General features: G+C 35.8%; 1 protein-coding gene across 3 annotated transcripts in view; it reads left to right on the forward strand.

The window, feature by feature from the left end:
• The first annotated feature begins 319 nt into the window (after positions 1-319).
• Asz1 (ankyrin repeat, SAM and basic leucine zipper domain containing 1) overlaps positions 320-21530 on the forward strand; it is a 39004-nt gene continuing 17793 nt past the window's right edge. For 2 of the 3 annotated variants that reach the window (XM_036182606.1, XM_036182608.1), the window contains exons 1-4: positions 320-447; positions 864-963; positions 4693-4815; positions 6449-6560. In XM_036182606.1, the coding sequence (XP_036038499.1) occupies positions 343-447; positions 864-963; positions 4693-4815; positions 6449-6560 (440 nt within the window). In that variant the 5' untranslated portion in view covers positions 320-342. The remainder of the gene's footprint in view (positions 448-863; positions 964-4692; positions 4816-6448; positions 6561-21530) is intronic. The other variant, XM_036182607.1, reaches the window with a different exon arrangement.

The raw sequence follows: 21530 nt of genomic DNA on the forward strand, positions 1-21530 counted from the left end.
CGGTTTGGCAGGAGCCCACAGCCAGTATGGCGAGAAAAGCTCAGTGGCACGTGGCTCCTTGCACAAGTGCGGCATTCTTTGATGCCGCCATCAAAACTTTGTCTTTGTTTTAATGCAACAGAGCCCCTTGAAGTCCCTGGCGGAGCCAGGCTGTGGATCTTCGCGAGGCATGAGGCCCCCGGTTCCGGTGTGAAAGGCCAGTTCCCTCCCAGCACGCTTTTGGTGGGAGGGGGAAGTGGCCTGTGCGCAGCTTTGCGCCTGCGTCAGAGGCCCCACGCGCCTGCGCAGCGTCACCTTCCTGCGCTGGTCGCGTGCGCAGGCGCAGAAGAGCAGCTTGGGGCCATGGCGGCGGGCACGCTCAGGGCCTTGTCAGTGGCTGGCGGAGGCGAGAGCAGCGATAGTGAGGATGATGGCTGGGATATTGGGTATCTGGACCGGTCATCTCAGGTAGTAGAAAAGGCGACGTCTTGATGGCACCTGATTTGGGCCCACCGAGGCTTTCGAAAGACAGGCCCAGACACACGAACCCCTGTTTTCCTCATGCTCAGTGCCCTAACTTTCTCCCAGGAGTTTGAATTACGCGTGTTTCGGGTTATTACGCAAACTAGCAAAGGGTTCCCTTGTTCGCCAACTGCTGTTTTCATCAGTGGCATCTTTTAGGCCTCAGGCGTAGCGCTTGGCTTGGATTTGAGCTCACTGTTACCCATTCCCGTTGAAGATGATTTGAGATGTGGATTCTTCGCGGATTTTATTTGCTGGCCAAAGCGAAACAACCCTATGTACTTAACCAAACGTTGTTATTTCCTGATGCAATGGGAATGAAAATTACGCATAACGTGAATTTTAACTTCCTGCTCTTTTAGAAATTAAAGAGGTCGTTACCCGTTGAAGAGAAGAACGAAACATTTAAGAAAGCACTGACCACTGGAGACATTTCCTTAGTGAAGGAACTCCTAGATTCTGGTGAGAATTAAGAAATCCTGTCAAGTGAACAGAGATGTTTAAGTTCACTAGAGTGCCTTATTTTTTTTAAAGTTTGTGCTGTTTTCCTAATTAGTGTTAGTTTATCAGTTGTATTATCCATTAATTGGCTTTTTGTTTACTTGATCAACTTTCGTCATCATCCACCCTCTTACTTGGAATGGGTCACCAATTACCTTCCATTGGTTTCTTGCACCTTCTTTAAGAGATCTGTTCTGACTAATCCTACCCCACCTAGATCACCCTTTTAAAATATTTACTTGGCTATCATATGCTTCTTAAGATCTCCGTGAGGTTCTGCTTCCTTCTGTGTTTTGTTGCATGAGGCCTGAGTTCAATATCAGAATGAATGTCTATGTATGTCTTCTAGTTTCATGGGCTACTGGGTGTGATTCCTTGGGGGTGTCACTTAAGCTTTTAGAGCATCAGTTTCTTTATGTAAAATATAATTTTATCCTGGGTTCTTAAAGAGTAAGTAAAACTTATTTTTACATTACCTACACATGCAAACTAAATTGTTGAGTCTAAGGGTTGAAATTATCCAAGGACTAACAAGTGTTAAACAGCTACAAGATACAAAATACTCATACATAAAACCTAAGAGGTCACTAACAGCAAGTGTTTTTCTTCTTTGCCAGAGACAATGTATCATTTACTGAAAATACATCATTGGGAAACAAGATCAGGTTTTGATTACTAACCATGACACTTGATGGCCCTGTAATATTAAATAAGCTGTTACACTTTTATAAGCTTCAGTTTCCTCCTTTTTAAAAGAATCACAGCATTATACCCAAAGTTATTGGAATTAAAATAAGACAATATATAAATAATGAGTTAGAATATATAGTTTTTATGTCACTGTTAGCTTAAGATATATGTAAACAGTATGTAAAGCTTCACTGTTATTTTTGTAACACATGAGGAAGCTCTGTCTCACTTTGCGAACAAACACTGGACCTTGATATTCACTTGATGAAGTTCAGTATGATTTAAATAAGGAAATAAGAGGACTGGATATATAATATGAATATGTATGTATAGTGAGATAATAATGAGTATGTAGTGAGAGTAATAATGGGATAGAATAGGGAGAAGTTTTAGACATGAGAATTTGTCCTCGGGACCAGGTATGTTGAAGGTGAGACAGGAACTTGAAGTATTAGGACTTGATGCGATCACTAGCAAACGGGGGCTTTTCAGCCTCTTGAAAAGAGCACGCTGCTCTGTAAGTGCTTGGCTAGCCATTTGAAAGTTTTCCTGAATTACAAAACAATTTAAAACTCATTTTTAAAAGCCAGTAACACGTGTATAGGCATAAGGAGAAAGGTATTTTATCTTTGTTTTGTTTTTTGGTTTTGTTTTGTTTGGTTTGGTTTGGTTTTTTCCGAGACAGGGTTTCTCTGTGTAGCTTTGCTACCTGTCCTGGATCTTGCTCTGTAGACCAGGCTGGCCTTGAACTCACAGAAATCCACCTGCCTCTGCCTCCTGAGTGCTGGGACTAAAGACATGAGCCACCACTGTCCATATACATTATGACAATTTAACTAAGATAGTTGGAGATTTTACTTTGATAGTCTTCAGTGAGTTACTGCTTCAACATAAAAAACACGTGAGCCTCAGAGAATTTCCTCAGTGATAGGACTTCTATCTTTCTAAGCAGTATACTGTAGCTAAAAAACATAAAAATCTGTAAATTATAAAATATAAAAAATTATGTTTTTATATATAAAGCCATACATAAAACAATTTGTATGCTGTTTCCCATACAATTTTCTTTGAAACAGAAAGGCATTCTCTTTTCTTTGCTGAAATTGGCAAGTATTTATTATTATTATTAATTTTATATGTATGGATGTTTTGTCTGCATGCATGTCTGTGTACCATGTGTGTGCCTGGTGCCAGGAAAGGGAACTGGAATTATAGACAGTTATGAACCACCGCGTAGGTACTGAGACTCAAAGCCAGGTCTTCTGGAAAAGCAGTCAGTGCTCTTAAGCGCTGGGCCACTCCTCCACCCTGCAAGCGTCAATGGGAAATAATCACTTTACTCCTAGTCTCTGTAAAGGAAAAGGTTGAGATTAACTTAGTGGGTTGGGTTCATGGCCTTATTGTATCTTTGTCCTTGTTACACAGCTTCTATACTCTTTAATCCTAGATTAGCCCAACCTTTTTAAATTTGTTTGCTTTATATTGCCAAGCCAGTATTACTGAGGAAATTCCTAATAATTCAGGAGATTTGCTGCCTTCATGGTTTGAAGGTTTTACCATTGTCCTTTCTTGGCAGTCACTACCTGTCTCTGTCACATTCTAAATGTCATTTAATATATAATGTGTGTGGATGTTTTGTCTGCATATCTGTGTAGCACATGCAAGCTGTGCCACAGAGGCCAGGAAAGGGCATTAGATACCATGGAACTGGAGTTAAAGATGGTTATGAGCTGCCAGGTGAGTGCTGGGAATCGAACAAAGTCCTCTTTATCCTTCTCTCCAGTCCTGTCTCATCTAAATAGTGACTAGTTTAAACTTTCTTTTGCAAGGCTTGCCATTTCATGCTTCTCCTTATTCTAGTTCACTGCTTGTTACTCATTTTTCTAAAGTGAAACTTACTATTAATTTTCTGCTTGTTCTTTTAATCACACCTCCTCAAAGTAATTTTAAATTATAATGATGGTGTTTGAATTTCCTTTTGTTTTCACCCTGTTCCTCTCTCTTCCCTATTCTTGGTTTTATTTTTGTATTATATACTTCTGTCTTTCTATTGGTCTCCTTGCCTCCTGTCCCATTTTCAACAGTAGTGTGTTGTGTTTATAAGGTAGATAAATGATAATATTGGTCCTTGGGTTACAAATTGAGCTCTAATGGTCCAACACTAACTTTCAGTTTCAAGCTTTATCAATTTATGCATGGGTTAAGTTTTGTGTTGACAAGAAGTTAAGGATGTCTTGGCGGCATATGTGGTATTTGCAACCATATACATGTATGGATACTACTCAGATCATCCTCAATATCACCACAAAAAAAAAAGGTAGCATGGAAATCCCTATCATATTATAGATTCTGTATTTATTATGTGGTAAACATTGTTCATATCAGGTCTCATGGAACATGGTGCCACCATGAAACTGAAGGTAGCAAATTTTAGCAATACCAATACAAGAATTTTCTGAAGCCTTTCTTATGAAGAAATGTTCTTCCATAATACTTTCTTACGAAGAAATGTTCTTCCATAATAACTACATATGTCCATATAATTGTACACCTACTGAGTTAACAGAGTTTTTATTTGTCCTTGTTTTGGTTGTGGGGCTTTCAAAATTTTGTTTTTATGGGGCTTGATGAAAGATAACCCAGTGATTCAGATCACTTGCTGCTCTTGCAGAGGACTTAGATTTAGTTCTGTACTCACAGAAGGTGGCTGACAACCTGCTGTAACTCCACTCTAGTTTCTGGAGTTCTGATGCCCTCTTCTGGCCTCTTTGAACATTGCACACCAGTGGTGCATATACAAAATAAACCTTTAAAACAATTTGTTAGGTTGGAGAAATAGCTCAGTGCTCTTCCAGAGGACCCAGGTTCAATTCCCAGCACCCATGTGGCAGCTCATAGCTGTCTCCAAATCAAAATGATTTGACAGCCTCATATAGATATGAATGCAGACAAAACACCAATTCACATTAGACCATTAAAACAGTTTGTCTCCATCAACAGGCATTAATGTAGATTCCAGCTTCCGGTATGGATGGACCCCTCTTATGTATGCAGCTAGTGTGGCCAATGTAGAGATGGTTCGCTTCCTTTTGGACAGAGGTGCTAATGCAAGCTTTGATAAGGGTAAGATGCTTGAGAAAATTTGACTGACTGTACTGTGATTCTTTGATTTCCAAACAACAGTTATACTAAATGAAAAATTAAAGTTTTTTAAGCAAAAATCTACTTGTAGTATTATATAAAAAATATAAAAATTCTAGTGTAATACATACATATTTTATAAAACTATCTCTCCAAGAAGATAGCTTTATAACCTATTATTTTTCTTATCTTAATAACAGATTATATTATTATGTACTTTAAAGTAATATGCTAGATGATTTTGGTTGTTTTTTAAAGGAAAAGTACACTGAAAGGAATATCAAAAAGCAGTAATTTTGTGGAAAATTACTTGAAAATCACTTTGTATGCTTGAAAACTGAATTATATTAAAGTTGTTTCATAGATAGTTTATTAAAGCTCTGTTTTCTTGTTACTCAATAGCTACCATTTAGTGCTATGAGTCCATTGTTAAGTGCAAGAGTACATATATATATCTAGTTTGCTACACTGAAGCAGTAATTATATTTTGTTAAGATATTCCTAATAGGCATTTGAATTAATTTCATATATGTTATATTTCAAAATTAATTTTTAATCTACATGAGACACATATAAAACTATTTCTACAATGTTCTATATATTTTACAGAAATTCCTCTCTTTGTTGCATTCTTAGGTTTTTGCTTTTCATTATGTCATTTGAAAACATCATTCATGAAAGCTGTATTTAATAAGGAGAATTTTAAAACATATAGAGACTACTCTGATCAAAAACCATGTTTTTTCTTTTTTTGTGTAAAATCAGAGAAGTAATGTGGTTTAAAGACACTCTATTTTCACAGTATGTGCACATAAATTCCTCTGTGTCTACATAGCCCCATTCAGTAGTGAGGCTTTCATGTCCATAAATTGGTTCTAACAGAATATTGGGCATCCTGGTAGTAACACTGTAATGATAAAACTGGGTCTAGTATAATTATGGCTTATCTGTATTGAGTCATTAATGTAAAACATGGTTATGATGCCGTGTTTTATATTTTTAATACTGGAGGAGGGTTTTTGGTGTGGTGGTGTTGTATGTCTCTAATCATCTCTGATTTCCACCTCACCAATGGATGGAGGCACCAGGAAAATGGCTCAGCAGGTAAAGGCACTTGCTGCCAAGCCATGCATGATTATGTGAGTTTAATTTATGGAACCCCCACAATGGAATGAGAAAACAAATTTCCAGGGGTTGTCTTCTGACCTCCTCATTGGTACAGTTTACAAACAAATTTCAAGGATTGTCAGAAGTGAAGTAAAGCCAGAGACTGTATCCTTATTTTCTAATCACAAATTCAGCAAGGCATTGTTTTAAATTTTTTTTTAAATTAAAACTTCACATGCAGGCTATGTGGATATACAAATTCATTGTGCTTAACCACTTTCTATTTTCTTGAAGAAATGGCAATAGGAGAAGAAAGTTAAGATATGAGTTGAATATACACTTTAGAGATGCAAAAGGCCCATTGCTGACATGGTGAGGTCTGCTGGGAGTGACAGAGATGGGAAGAGGTTGGGAATATTAGAGTACAGTAAATGCTTAGCATGGTGAAGAAGGTATTTAGAGATATTTTCTAATGGGTGGGGATTTCTTTGCTTTTCTACTCATATAGACAAGTTAACTATCTTGATAACTGCATGCTCTGCTCGTGGCTCAGAGGAGCATGTCTTGAAGTGCGTAGAGTTACTACTTTCACGAAACGCAGATCCAAATGTCGCTTGTAGGTAAGAGCCTAATTCTCTGATGAAACTTATACTTTATCAACCTGTTATATTTGATAAAATGAATTTTTAAAAGTCAATAACATTGTTTACTTGGTCAAGTAGTGAATGAAAATGCATCATAAACTCATAGTTTCATTGTGTAAGATTATCAAAAGGAGATAACATGAAGGTAAACTTCTGACTTTAAAATTTTAGAGAACTAAGAATTTGTAATTGCAAGGAAAGAGAACATTGAGCCTATTTCCTGTGAATCATAGCCTCAGAAGAACATGGTGGTTCAACTATAGTACAGTAATAAAGTTTCTCAAGTTTTTTCTCCATCTAAGAATTAAGAATTTGAGTCTGAAAAAAAATTGGGTCTGACAAGATGGCTCAGCATTTAAGAGATGTATATACTACTCTTGCAGAGGATTCAAGGTCAGTTCCCAAAACTCACATTGATTGGCTTACAACAACCTGAATCTCTAGCTATAGCAAATCCAACACCTTCTTCTGAACTCTTTAGGCATTTACTCACATGCACATACCCATTCAAAACATGTATACATATAATTAAAAAGAATAACAAGATGAGTATTTTTTAAAAGAATTAATAGTTTTATTTATACAAATACTAAGAAAACACATTGTATGCAATTTTTCTCTATTCCACCTGTCAACTCCCAAATAACCACACTGAGACTTCTTATTAATTATAAAAGCTCAGCCAATAACTTATGCTTGTTACTAACTAGCTCTTAAAATTTAAATTAACCTATTTCTATTAATCAAGGTAAACTGTGGCTTTACCTGTCTGTAGTTGATATATTATGCACCCTAATAAAGCTTTCCTGGGGATCAGAGAACAGAACAGCCACATCAAGGCCAAACAGTGGTGGCACACATGCCTTTAATCCTATCACTTGGGAGGCAGAGATCCCTCTGGATTTCTGAGTTCAAAGCCACACTGGAAACAGAGCTAGGCATGGTGGCACACACATTTAATCCCAGCACATAAGCTCTCATGTCTTTGCTTGGGAAGGACACACACCTTTAATCCCGGGAAATGATGGCAGTAAGCAGAAAGATATATGAGGCATGAGGACCAGGAACTAGAGGCTTTTAAGCAGTTCAGCTAAGATCCCTTACAGGTGAGAACTCAGAGGATTTGTGGAAACAGGATTGGCTGAGGAGTTGGTGAGGTGAGGTTGACTGGCTTGTTCTATCTCTCTGATCTTTGAGAATTTACCCCAGTATCTGGCTCCAGGATTTTTATTAAGACCATTTAAAGTTTGTGTTACTCCTGTCCTCCAGCATGTCTTGCTCCCACTGCATCTCCTGGAAACCCCACCTTTCTTCTTCCCTATGTCTTCTGTGCCCCCCAAATCCTGACTAGCTATTGACATTCAGCTTTTTATTAAACCAATCTAAGTGACAAATCTTCCACAATTTCCAAAATTATTCCACAACAATTCATAAAAGTGTTTCTTTTTCCTAGGACTTCATAGTTAGGTAATTGCATATAGGAAATAGTACTAGATACAAACAGTAAGTATACCACATATATGTTGAAAAGTTACTACTAATAAAAATAAATTGCTTAGAGTTTTCAATTGACTTCTTGCCTGTCTTCATTTTTCTACTCAGTCTTCCTATTAAATCTCTGTTTTAGCTAATCTTCAAAATGAAGAAAATAGGAATTAGTACACATAAAATAAATGTCTAGTGTGGATAGAATCATTCATAATTTACTATTCCTAATAGTTACTATCCATTGTCTCAAATGTAGTAACAGCTTAACTCAAAAGTTTTTTCCCTAATTTAGTTTGCTACCTATGAGACTACAATAAAATCCTTGGAAAGTACTTATATAGCATATTTAGATATTTTCTAAAATAAAAAAGATTTTTATCTCATTGGAGTACTTCTCAAGCTAGATCTGTGTTAGCTTCCATATCACCTTGGCAATCTTTAAAGATACTTTTGATTGTCACACCTCAAAAATAGCACTAACATTTAGTAGTTAGAGATCAGGGATGCCCCAGTAAAATACAAGCAAAAATTTACTAACTCCAAATGTCAATAGTGTTGAAATTAAGAAACTCTGATATAGTATTAAAAAGGCCAAGCTATACAGATAATTATCACCTAAAGATTAAAAAGAGTAGATACTAAAACAATCTACAAATGTTTAATACAACACTTCATAGGAATACTTTTATTCTGTTTAGAGAATAACTCTTAAGTGTAAATTTTAAATTTGGTTGTTCCTTGAGATTGAGACAAATGATCAGAGTACACAGTTGAATTGAACCCAGGTGTGCTGTCATTTAGATTTCTCTCTTTGGAAATGGCCTGAAATAAGACTTGCATCTCTGGATTCAGTAAAATAATAGATTTTGTGATGTGTTCTTCAGCTTTTGCTTTTGCTGTCTTTTCCTTTCATTACTTTCACAAGATATTAGAGGTAGCCAGGCATGGCAGTCCATGCCTGTTAGTCTTAGCATGCAGGAGTCGGAAGCGAGGTGCTTATGAGTTCAAGGTCAAGCCTGTACCACTTACAGAAAGACTGTACCAACAGCAAGTGGTGAAAACTTTGCCTTCTTACTGACTGACTTATAAGCGTACTAAAGGAGACATCAAAGCAAGTGGTGTTATGTGTTCTATTCTGCCTCCTTAAGAACTAGATAACATCTTTCAGATACATAGGCTAGACCTTAAGTGATGTGTTATGTAAAAGGAAAACAATCTCAGGACACAGAATACAGTGAGGTTTGGAGGGAACTGAATAAGTACATCATTAACAACAGGGAAAAAGGAAACCTGTTTGAATATTGGGAGTTTTAGTTTAATGTTAAATGTACAAAATATACTAAAATAAATATAACAGGAATTATTATCTAGCTATCGGGGAAAACAGACATTTACATGAATTTATTTTCAGTCTGTTGACTTAAATTGTTTTGCTCATAAAAATTACCTCTTAGAGTGATGGAAGATATACATAAAGCTTATAAATGACTAATTTTGTAAAAACTAGATAATCACCTAATTGCTACTCTTCTAGGAAGATTTTCTTTTAACTAAAATGAGATCTGTAGACTTCTTTCAAGAATAAAAAGCCTATAGCAAAGCCTTATAGGTCAAGCTGTAAGCTAAAACCTAAACTGTCAGTTCTGATGTCTGATTTGGGCACATGTACACCTTGTTGGAACCGCTCTAAATACAGTCTTTGAAGATAAACTAGCAAGGTGAAGAAAATGAGGAATTCACTTGTTAGAAAGAAGATTCTTTAGGAGTTTGTAGACTTTTACAATGGAAATGAGTTATTTGAATCAAATCGCTTTGTCAGTTTTGCTAAAAATGAGTAGAAAGAATAAAAGTTAAGAGTAAATGTTGAATTTTCTATTACTTTATTTGCTAGAAGTTATGTGTTTACCACAGCAATAGAAAAGAAACTAATACACTGGCAAAAAATAGCTGATAAAATCAAACAGAGTTTATTGGCTTAGGTATTGAAAGAAAGGGCAAATATATGTAAAATTTCTGTAAAGTTATTTGCTGACTTTGAAAGGCAGAACTGAAAGCATTTTAGGACTAAGCTCAGGAAGCATGGCTGGTAAGGGCATTGCTGCCAGCATGGCACCTTTCCTTACCCACACCTGCCAAAGCGGACACAAGCCCCTGGCATGGTTCCAGGGGCAGCACTGACTTCTCCACATCTCTAGTTAACCTGCCTAGTTGCTTATTAGGAGATTCCATTTGTGCTTGTTGTGACTGTTGTTTGTACTATTTCAGCAAACCACTTTGTATGGGTGCTGCTTATTACCACCAAGAGTTTGCATATGTCTTCAGATTCTCTCTTCATTAATCATTATAGTTCATTGGTGTATTTTCCTCCCTCCTTCCTTTTCTCCCCCTTCCCTTTCTCTCTCCCTCCTTCCTTTCTGTCTGCATTAATTTTTAGACTATCTAGAGAAATTGCCATTTAATTGTTTGATAAAATTCAAATAGAATTGTTGGTGTGTAGTAAAAGGAACTCTTGTAGGTGGCATGAAATTGAAGTGTTTTACCTTCATTGTCTGCTGGAAGTCTCTACTTTCAGGTGTATTGTAGCCATCAAGAGAGGGCAAAAAAAAAAAAAAAAATAGATCACCCACACAGTAAATGTTCAGTACTCTGGAGCATAGAATATCTCAATCAGAGTTTCTCTTGTCTCACAGATGTATGAATTCTAACTTGTTTCCAGAGTTAACAGCCCTTACATTAGTATGCCTGTTATTCTGAGTTCTGATGACGTTCTTCACTCACCTGGTCAGGTAACAGCAGAGAAAGCTTTCCAACAGTCCTCTTTACAAAGAATCTTAAAAATCAGAACAAATCTAGCTTAGCATTTTTGTAGTGGGCCTTTGATTTTTTTCATTTCAAAATGAAAATTGGCCATTTAAAGGTAAACATTTAAAACACAAGGTTTTCTTGAGACAGGATTTTGCTGTGCAGCCCTGGCTGGCTGGAATTGGTTGTGTAGATCAGGCTAGCCTCAGCTTCACAATGCCTCTTGAGTGCTGGCTGATACTAAAGGTATGTATCACCATGCCCAGCTACAACACAATTCTCAACATTGCTGCTGATGAAGTTATATGTAAGTAACTAAGTGTTCAAATAAATCTGAGGCTGATAAAATGGCTCAGCAAATCAAAGTGCTTGCTCTGCAAGCCTAATGACCTGAGTTCCAAGAACCCACCTAATGTGAAAAGAGAGAATGTGTGATTGCCAAGTGCTTGTTGTTGGTATAGGTTTATACGTACTCACACACTCATCATACATAGTCCTTTAGTTCCCCAAATCTCATTTTACCTTCAGTCTGTTATTAAAACGGTGATTACTTTTCTGGCTTCTTTTTAAACTTGCAGTGTTACTTTCTATAACTTATTATTCCCTGAAAATATATATAACTCTAAGTTAAAAACTTCTTTAATATGGTAAATATGTCATTTAGATTGATTAGTACCATTATCTAAAATCTTTGTGAGCTTTTTGCTATTGGTAACATTTCTCATGCCTCTACTTAATGACCAGGTGCCAGTCATTAGATTTAAAAAAAAAATTGCTGTGAGAATAGTTTGAGGCATTCAATCACATGTCAGTGAAACTTGCTCTTTCTGAAAGATGCCTGGAATATTTTTAGTTCTGGAATCATGTCATCTAATATTGGAGATTGAGGCTCCCTTGGACTACTGTGGAGGTATGAACATGGTAATATTTTTTTTTTCACCTAGAAGATACCATCCCTTGAGTCTCAGCTTAATTCATTTTCAGTGTGACTGATAAAGCCCTTTACCATGTATATCCTAGGACTGTGGGCTTATTTCTCATATTCAAAGCCATATTCCTGTTGCTCTGCAAAGTAGCAAGGGTCCTGAGGCAAAAGCAACTATAAATGTTGGCTTTCCCTCTCAGGTTTTGCTCTCTGGATTTCAGCTCAGTGATTCCTTGGTGTCTTTGTTTTTAAGAAAATTTTAAAAATGTAAATACAGCTGTTTTAGGTGCCTTCACAGCTTTGGTCCAAATTATTTAACTCACTGTGTCTACAAGGAGAAATTAGCATCTTCTAATTATAATTTGTTTTTATATTTATGACTGTTTTAGTGTCTACTCTTGCCTTTATTTTCTGTGTGGATTTCTGTTGTTTTTTTTTTTTTCAAAAATTAACATTTCATAAGTTTTCCATATTGGTACAAAGAAATCTACACCACTCTTATCACTTTCTCTATTTTTTTCCTTTCCTTTTTTGGGATTAGTTGCAAAGAACTAACAGATTGAAAGTAATTTTTGAAGTTAATACTCTAAGACAGAAATCACAATTGTGTTTTTCTTCAGTATTGCTGATTTCAGTTCTTGCAGGCGGAGGTGTTCTCCCACTTCACAGATTCCTTTCACTCTGCTGGTGTTCCTTTTGCTGTGCAGACACTCTTTCATTTCCTGTGTCCCCTTAGTTAATTCTCCGGGTAATTTTTTGTGCAGAAAGTTCTTGCCTATTCCTATGTCTTTAAGTATAATTCCTATGCTTTCCTCTAAAAGTTTCAGTGTTTCTACTTTGTGGAGTGTGTTAGCTTCTTCCACCTTTATATGGGTTCTGTGGATGTGTCTTCTGTGGCGGGGCTCTACAGCCAGGGCTGGTACCCATTGAGCCTTCTTATCAGACATGCTGTCTTTAAAGGAAACATTTGTCTCAACATTTGCTGCCTCCCAAGTACTGTGTTAATTGCTTTTAAATATGTGGTCTAAATAATGCTTATAAATCAGTGGTAAATGGAGCTGACATTTTTATTGTCAAAGTAGTAATAAGCCTTGTAAAATCATATGTAACTTAATATGTTTTTGTTTGTTTTTAGAATTTGTGAGAATTCCCCCTACTTGTCTGAAATACTTTCTTTTTTAAAAAAGACATACTTATATGTAGAAGGTACTTTATCTGGCAAAGAATTTTGTTAAATTCAGATTTCTCAGCCATGAGATAAGAGTTTTATAAACTTATGTGGCATTTTAACTTCAGTAAATGTTTTATTACCATTGATAAGTAAGGACACATTAACCAATGCTCAAGGTTTTGTTATAGTCATTGCATAGTTGTTAATTTGTTGAATAGTATTGCCTATTCTGAAAAAGAAGAAGAAACCTGGGAAAAACTTCACCTCTCTCAGAGTACAAATTTAGTTACGCATTTCACTGGAGCAGCTTGGTAGAGTAAGTAAAATACTAGTCTTGTAATGAGAGCATGATTCTAGTTTAAATAAATGTGTGGCACAGCTTGCTTCTGACAATACAGGCAGACATCATGACAGTATTCTTCCAAAAGCAGTTCTTAAATTGCTAACTTAGAAAACATTACTAGAAATGACCATTAACTTCCTGATATTTTTCCTCTTCTTTTTAAATCTGCAAATAAATAATTGAGACATTTTTGTTGTGAATATTCAAATAACAAATAAGTTCATGGAGTAAACACAAGTATTGTATAACTGAAGAAATTTGTTAACTTCTCTCAGATAGTAACTAAATAGTTTAATGAAAATCCCAATCCTTTTAAAAACTGAACTGTATTTACATACAAACGTATATGTGCATATAATTTTTTCACTCAAAATGACTGTGGGATCTTTCTGTCATACTTAATAACTTTATGTTGTTTGAGATCTCTACTATATTCATATTGCTTGTACACTGTCCTTATTACACAGAATCATGTTGACAGCATTAAGCTGTACGCAAGGTTAGGAGTAATGTCTCATGAACTAGATTTCTAAGGTTTGAGCTTCCACTTTATTTTTTTCTAACTCTGTAATTTTGTTATTTATCTTTTTAGCTTTGTTTTTATAATAAAAGCATTGCATCATAAAGGTGTTTTTCTGTTTTGAATTGTTCCTAGATGAGGAATAAGGATGAACTACTAACAAGGATGTACACATGAATTATAGAAAAGACTTCCAGAAGTAGATTGCTTTAAAAATTCATACATTTTAAATGCTTAAAGAATCCTCAAAACCTGTTTGGTAATTCATATTGTAAGCTCTCTGAAAGAATATCCACTTTATATCCTCGCCAATGTATAAATAAGTGTGTGTGTGTGTGTGTGTATGTACGCTGCTAGGGATTAACTTTTATTTGCTTCTATTTAAAATAAGAATTATAGCTTCCCTTTTAAATATAGATTAATTGGTGATATTTCTTTTCATTGGCCTATATAGTCCATTCTCATTTCATATAAGTAATATATATATATATAATTTAGTAAATGAACTTTTTGTTCTAATTTTGATTGAAAATCCAGTTTTTATTATTACTTTACTCCTTATTTTGTCAGATTGTTCTTTGAGTGACTACCATAGAAATTACCACACCAATTCTTTATTAAAAGTCTACTTAAAAATTAGTGCTTTTATCAATCCATGGATACTGTTAGATTCTTAGAATGTTTTGATTCCATATGTCTTTTGAGTGTTTTGTCATGTATTTAAATTTATCTTTACATGATGCTCATAATTCATTATTACTACTTTAGTATTAGTAGCAATTATGATGTTAACTTTTAATTTTACCCACATAATCATGTTCTCTGGTGTTCTTCACTCTGTCCTGTATTTTGTTTCAATCAAGAATCATTTTCCATCTAATACCTTTTCTTAGTACATCTGTGTATTAGTTAGGGTTTCTTTTGCTGTGAAGAGACGCCATGACCACACAACTCTTATAAAAGAAAACATTTAATTGGGTGACTTACAGTTTCCAAAGTTTAGTACATTATCATCATGGTGGGACATGGTAGTATGGCAGACAGACATGGAGCTGAGAGTGGAGAAGGAGCTAATCCAACAGGCAGCAGGAAGTGAACTGAGACACTAGGTGTATGTAGCTTGAGCATATATGAGACCTCAAAGCCCACCTCCACAGTGACACATTTCCTCTAATAAGGCCACACCTACTCTAACAAGACCACACCTCCTAATAGTGCCACTCCCTTTGTGGGCCGTTTTCTTTCAAACACAACAATCTGTAAAAAGCAGAGTCTTTTTTTTAAAACATTTTGTTTACAATTTTAAGTTTTTAGTGGAGATTAAAATTCTAGGTTATCAATTACTTTTTTAAATTTTTTTTGAAATTAGAATAGAAATACAGTATTTCCTTCTTGCCTAGGGATGAGCACACCAATAACAAATGGTCAGCCCTGAAAACGTACATGCAATACAATACATACATACAAGTAACATACAAATATAATTGTATTTATGTATTTAGAAATATGTGTCTATACATATGCATATGTGTAAGTAACAATAACTAATGAAAAACAGGACCATGAATTTGAAAGTTACTTTCTTTTAATACTTATCAAAACTTTCTGTTGTTGTACCATCTGCTATTTCTGCTGAAAAGGCCATCCATCCTAATATTTGATCCTTCTAAGATATTTTAAATTTACTCATTGTTGTTTTAATTTTCTGGAGGTTTTTGAACTGGGATTACAGGTGTGCACCACCATACCAGCTCTATTGGCTTTTAAAAATAATAGCAACAACAAAATCTGTTTTATTGTATTTTTTGTTATGTATCATTTTGTACACATAAAACAGTGTATCCATATACGGTATTTTATGTGTCTACACAAACACACTAACACATTTTCTAGAAGATACAGAATGAATTCTGCCTCTGAGCTCATTGCCTGTGTTGATTACTATTGGTTTCCTTGCATGTCTAAATCTATAATTGTAGAAATTGAGAATTCCTTTTTGCTTTTCTAAAATGTATGTGTATGTGTTAGAATTATAATAGCATCTTGAATTATTGTTCTCTTTATCAATAGGATGTAACCTTCTTTATCTTTTTTGAATAATTTTGGCTTGAAGTCCAGTTTTCCAATATTATAACAGTAATATCTGCTTTCTTCATAGTTCCATTTACTTTGAGTAATTTTTCCAACCTTTGCCTAAGGTTGCTTCTCTTTGATGGTGAGGTGTGTCTTTTGGCTGGGTTAATGAGACAATTAATATTTGAAGTTATTATTGAAAGGATTCTATTAATATCTGTAATTTAGTTCATTTTGTAGCTTTTGATACTTTCTTATTCCTCATTTGCCAACTTTCTGTCCTAAAGTAAGGTTTATTCTTTTCTATAATCTCAGGGATCTTTTCTCAGTGCAAAGAATTCCTTTGGGTATTTTTGTAGTACTGACTTAACAGTCATGAATTTCATTAGTTTGTTCTTATCATGGGAAGTTTTTCTTTCTTCATCTGTAACGCATGGTAATCTGGGTTGGTCCTTCAGTTCTTAGAATGAATCATCTATATTGTCCGGGCTCCTAGGGGTCCTGTCTTTGGATCTACTCTAATTCTGGCATATTCATCTCTGCCTGTGATTTGGTTCTTCTCTCTTTCATCTTTTTGTCCTCTAGGCTTTGCATTTTAACTAGAATGTAGCATGGAATGGTTCTTTTCCTGTCCTGTCTGTTTGGTACTGTAATATCTCCTGAATCCTGGATGGTCAGCTCATTCTTTTGATCTGTTAACTTTTCCTCTGTGATCTCTATTGAATTATTATTTGTGCCTCTAGTCTGATGTTCTTCTTGTTCATCCTCATGATTAATAAATTTTGTCTTTTAATGATGTCCCCTGGGTTTTATACATTATTTTTATACATTCTTACTTTATCTTGATAGATGTCTTAATGTTCTTCTCCATCTCTCTTGTTCTCCATCCCTGATGACTCATGGTATAAGAGAGGCTTTCTGCTGAGGTTTTTTTGGAGAGAATATAGGACTCAGTTCCACACCAGGGGCTTGGCTTTCCTGCTTTGGAAGCCTTAGTGTTGCTTCTCTACCTTCACATGGATTGGATCCGCTGTCACCATACAAATTCCTAAGGTGGATTACTTACAAAGATTAGAGGGAAGTGTGTGTGGGGGTGAATGTGCATGTGTATTTCAGGAATCCTAGTTTCCGATATCTCCCCCCCACTAAAGTTTACTATGTTTCATAGAACACTAATCACATCAATCTGAAGTATAGTTAGGATCTCACACACATGCAGCCTTGATGCTTCAAAGATGTGGCACTCTCTTAATGGCTCAGCTCTGTGAGGATCTATACAGTTAATGACATGGAGGGATCTCATGTGCCAGCAGAAATCTCATCTCAAACTGCAAGCCGGCATCTGCATAGGGCCAGGCTTAAGGGTTGTCACAGTTTCCATGAAACTTAACAGGATTCCCACAAGATACCCTGGTCATCATCAAGTACTTTTCCCAGTTAACTTGAGGCCCTCTTTCTGTGCCCCATTTCTTAAAGGTTCCACACCCTCTCCCTGGGGGAGGAAACCAGCTTGCAACACTTGACCGTTTAGTGAACACTGAAACCACTAGAGACCCTTCCAACATCTTGTAGCCCCTCAGTGCTGATCTAAAACTGTCCTATTCCTGGGCGTAATGTCCAGTTCCTAGCACTTTATCATTGCCCAAACCGTGCTGTTTCATTATGCTTCCAACTACACTTGTGAGCAGAGTTTTGTTTTTTTTTTTTTTAAAGAGTGCATCAAATATGTATGTGAAGATGTAGGCAGATTTTTCTTTGGGCCTCCAGCTCATTTTTTTAAAAAATGACATGGAGACTTATTATTAGTTATGAAAGCCTACAGCTTAGGCTTATCTCATTAGCTCTTATAACTTAAATCAACCCATTTCTATTCATCTGCATGCTGCCATATGACTCACGGCTTTTGCCTTTCCTTTTGTATGTCTTGCTCCCTCTGCGTATGACTGGCTACTCTGCCTTTCTTCCCAGAGCTCTCTCTATCCAGAAGTGCTGCCTACACCTCCTGTCTAGCTACTAGCCATTTAGCTTTTTATTAAACCAATCATAGTGACACATCTTCACATAGTGTAAAGGGATATTCCATAGCATGAAGGTAAACCAGTTATTTAATTAGTAATACAAAGAAGCGGTTAAGTCTATTATTGTGAATGAAAATTCCTATGAACTTGAGTTTTGTTGCCCTCTAGTGGAAGTTTTATTGAAATGAAATAACCATAAAGTCACACTTGATAAAAGGTTTAGAAAAATGATTTATGTTACAAATGCAATAGGCTAGTTTTGAACTTAAGCTAGCTGACTTTACTGCTTATACTCTAAACCAGCAGTTAGTACACTGAGACTTTATTGGAATACATACATGCTCTTTGAATTATGTATCATCTGTGGCAGTTTTCATACTGTAAGATCTGAGTTGAATGCCACCACCATGGCACATCTATGTGTGCTCACAAAGATTAAGGGATTTACTCTGTTGTCTTCTACAGGAAAAGTTTGGTGAACTCTGACCTAAACCATTGAACTTTGTGAGTTCATAAGTAGTTCATAAAGCTGCTACCTATTTGTTTTCAGTTATGAAAGGAATAACAAAATTATAATGCTAAGATTATATTGGGTTTATACTTGGTAAGTCCAAAGCAATCAGCTCATAAACTGTTAGACATGGTAGAAGTAAAAGCATATCATTTTCTAATGCTAATGTGCAAGATTCAGGTGACTGTCTAGAAAATACAGTGTTGTCATAGATCCCGCTCTTGGGAGCAAACGTAAATGTCTAAGATAAGTGGACAGGAAGAATGAAGGGCTTAAATGAAGACAATTTTAAATTATATTCCATGAAATTTTAGAAGACTGAATAATCTTGTCATTTCTTTGCTGAGATGAGACCATTTAAAAAAGATACTTTATATAATTTATAAAATTAAGCGGCCTATTCAAAGGACCAAGGGGGATTGTGTCAACCTTATGAATAATTATAACATTTCTAGAAGAAAATCTGACTAAAATATCAATAATTTGGGTGAAATTATAACCAAAACATATAAGCTGAGGATATGTCTTGACCTTCCACAGCAAATTTAGATGTCAAACTAAAATCTTTTAATGTTCTATTTAAACCAAAGGGAGTACTCTGGCCTGGAAAAGGCATAACCCTGGAGAAAGAGATGGGACATGTGGCATTACCTAATATCTCATTACTTTCAGACAAGGGCAGGAGAGATAACTTGAGTCTTCTGTGTTTGAATGGATCAGGCTGTAGGCCAGTAAATAGGGTGCATAGCCTCTAGTTACTAAAATCCAGAGAATACCAGCATCATAAGATTAAATATGCACAGCAAAGCCAAGAAAGGTAACTTAGACTACAGAAAGGAAAAGTAGAAGAACCTGAAAAGGGCATTACCACTCTGAGGGATGGAAGAGGGATGTGCTGCCACAAAATAACAAAAGGCTTGAGGAAACGAGTACAGCAGCCTGTGGAACTGGTCTTATAGTAAAGCCAAGCATAGCTACATAATTTTAAGTGTGTCACTGCTGAGAGCAGCTAAGTGGGTTAGAAGCTAGATGCTAGGAAATGATCTAGGATATAACAGAGCAGGTAATAGAAATGGAATCTATCAGGAAAAGATAAGAAACATGAGAACAATGTCAGATAGACAGTTCTACTGTCTATCTATAAGCTTCCAGAAAGCTAAGGTTTGAACTCAGTAAAGACCTGGGTTGTATCTAAACTGAAGGTTCCATGTGAAAATAGAAGGTATATTTGCTACATTTGAAGCACTAATGGCCAGCAATCGTCATATATTGAAGACACCATTCCTTAATGTGAAAAAATTCTTATTTCCATGATGAAATGTTTATACAATAAGTAAATACGTGTAGGTGCGATGATTAATATTGATTGTCAACTGACAGGATCTAGAATTACCCAGGAGACAAGTATCTTGGCATGTCCTTGAGCAAGTTTCTGTATCGGGTTAGCTGTGGTGGGAAGACCTCTCCTGACTAGGTGACGCAGTTCCATGGGCTGAAGTCCTGGACTGAGTGGAGAGGAAGAAGTGAGCTGAGCATTAGCACTCTTCCTCCTGTGCTGTGGATGCAGTGTGACCCGATCCTCAAGCCCTTTCACCATGACTGCCCCGCCACTGACTGTGCTCCTGAACTGTGAGCCTGAATAGACCCTTCCTTAAATGCTTCTTGTCAAGTGTTCTTCACAGCAATAAGAAAAGCAAACTAATCAAGTAGCATGTGCATTTTTATATCACAATAAACTTCAAAATATCTTAAAGAAATTTAAAACTTATTAAGGAAATAAGTTTCATATCAAAATACTTCCTGTGAAGAAATGACCATCTATTGTTATTTGACAATTTAACAACTATATATGGAAGACAAATGGTCTGAGAAATCAGTTTGAATCTGAAATTATGTATGTATTTAAACTTTGCATCATCTAAGACTGAAGGTAAATAAATATTTTCTCGTGTATATGGGAACTCTAAACCATTTTCCTCAGCGGAGACACTACTGATACTTTAAGTGAGATCATCCCGTGTGCAGCAGGACACATTGGCTGGTCCAGGTCTTCATTCATCCATTTAATTCAATCTAATTCCCACTGGTGATTATGCTGACCACTAGAGGGAACCAGTAGACCTACTGTAACAGAAACTTTATTTTCAGAATCTGCATGGATTTTTGCATTAAAACTATTTCAACAATGAGAAGACACCTAGAGACAAAATAGAGAATGATTCTTTCCCAAATCTGGGGAAAGAATTGACAGTTTTTACAGCACACAGAATTATTCAGGGAGAATGGAAAAACTGCTTTAAAAATTATGATTACATAAGATCTGACTATAACATGGAAAATAGCTCCTGGAACTTAAAAACTTACATTTGAATTCAAAATACCAAAAAGAAAAAAGGACAGATGTTTTTGCTAAAATTATTAGTGTGAAGAAGTCACATTCAGGATATATTTTCTGCTAATAAACTTTTATAGATAGATAGTCTACTTGTCGATAGCATAACTAAAGTGAATAGGAACACAAACTTCAGGTCAAAATTCTTAAATCTCTGAAGTTTTTCATGTATAAATCAGATAATGTGGGTGACTCCAAAGCACTGGGCCCGGAGTGTCAGATCCTCCTTAAGAGAAATTGTCACATTCCACTCTCAACAAATAGAATGATTCTAGTCTCCTTTTAATGAGCCCAGAAACTAACTTCTGGGGTTAGAGGGGTTAAATCTTTAGCTTGAGGAAGTGATAAGTTATAGAAAAACCACTAATCTCTCTCAGAAAATACTTAAGAAACAGTTGACAAATTAAATGAATGTTTTGATCTCTTTCTGGATTGACATAAATCCTAGCTCAGAATAAAGTTCTATCTTAAACTATTAAAATAGAGTGATAATAGACTGGATTAAAACATGAAAAGATCCAGTGAGATCTTCGGATTCCCAGCATACTCAGAATGGGCTCTCTGACTAAATTCTGAAGGAAGGAGTAAATTCACTACTCATGTTAGAAGTCAGGGATTACTTAAAGATGTGTGTACATTTATTCAGTGCAGGGTCTGGTATAAATATTCAGTACTTATTCACTACAAGACTGGACCTTTTAAT

Source organism: Onychomys torridus, chromosome 3 (assembly GCF_903995425.1).
Source record: "Onychomys torridus chromosome 3, mOncTor1.1, whole genome shotgun sequence".
In the NCBI taxonomy this organism is placed as follows: Eukaryota; Metazoa; Chordata; class Mammalia; order Rodentia; family Cricetidae; genus Onychomys; species Onychomys torridus.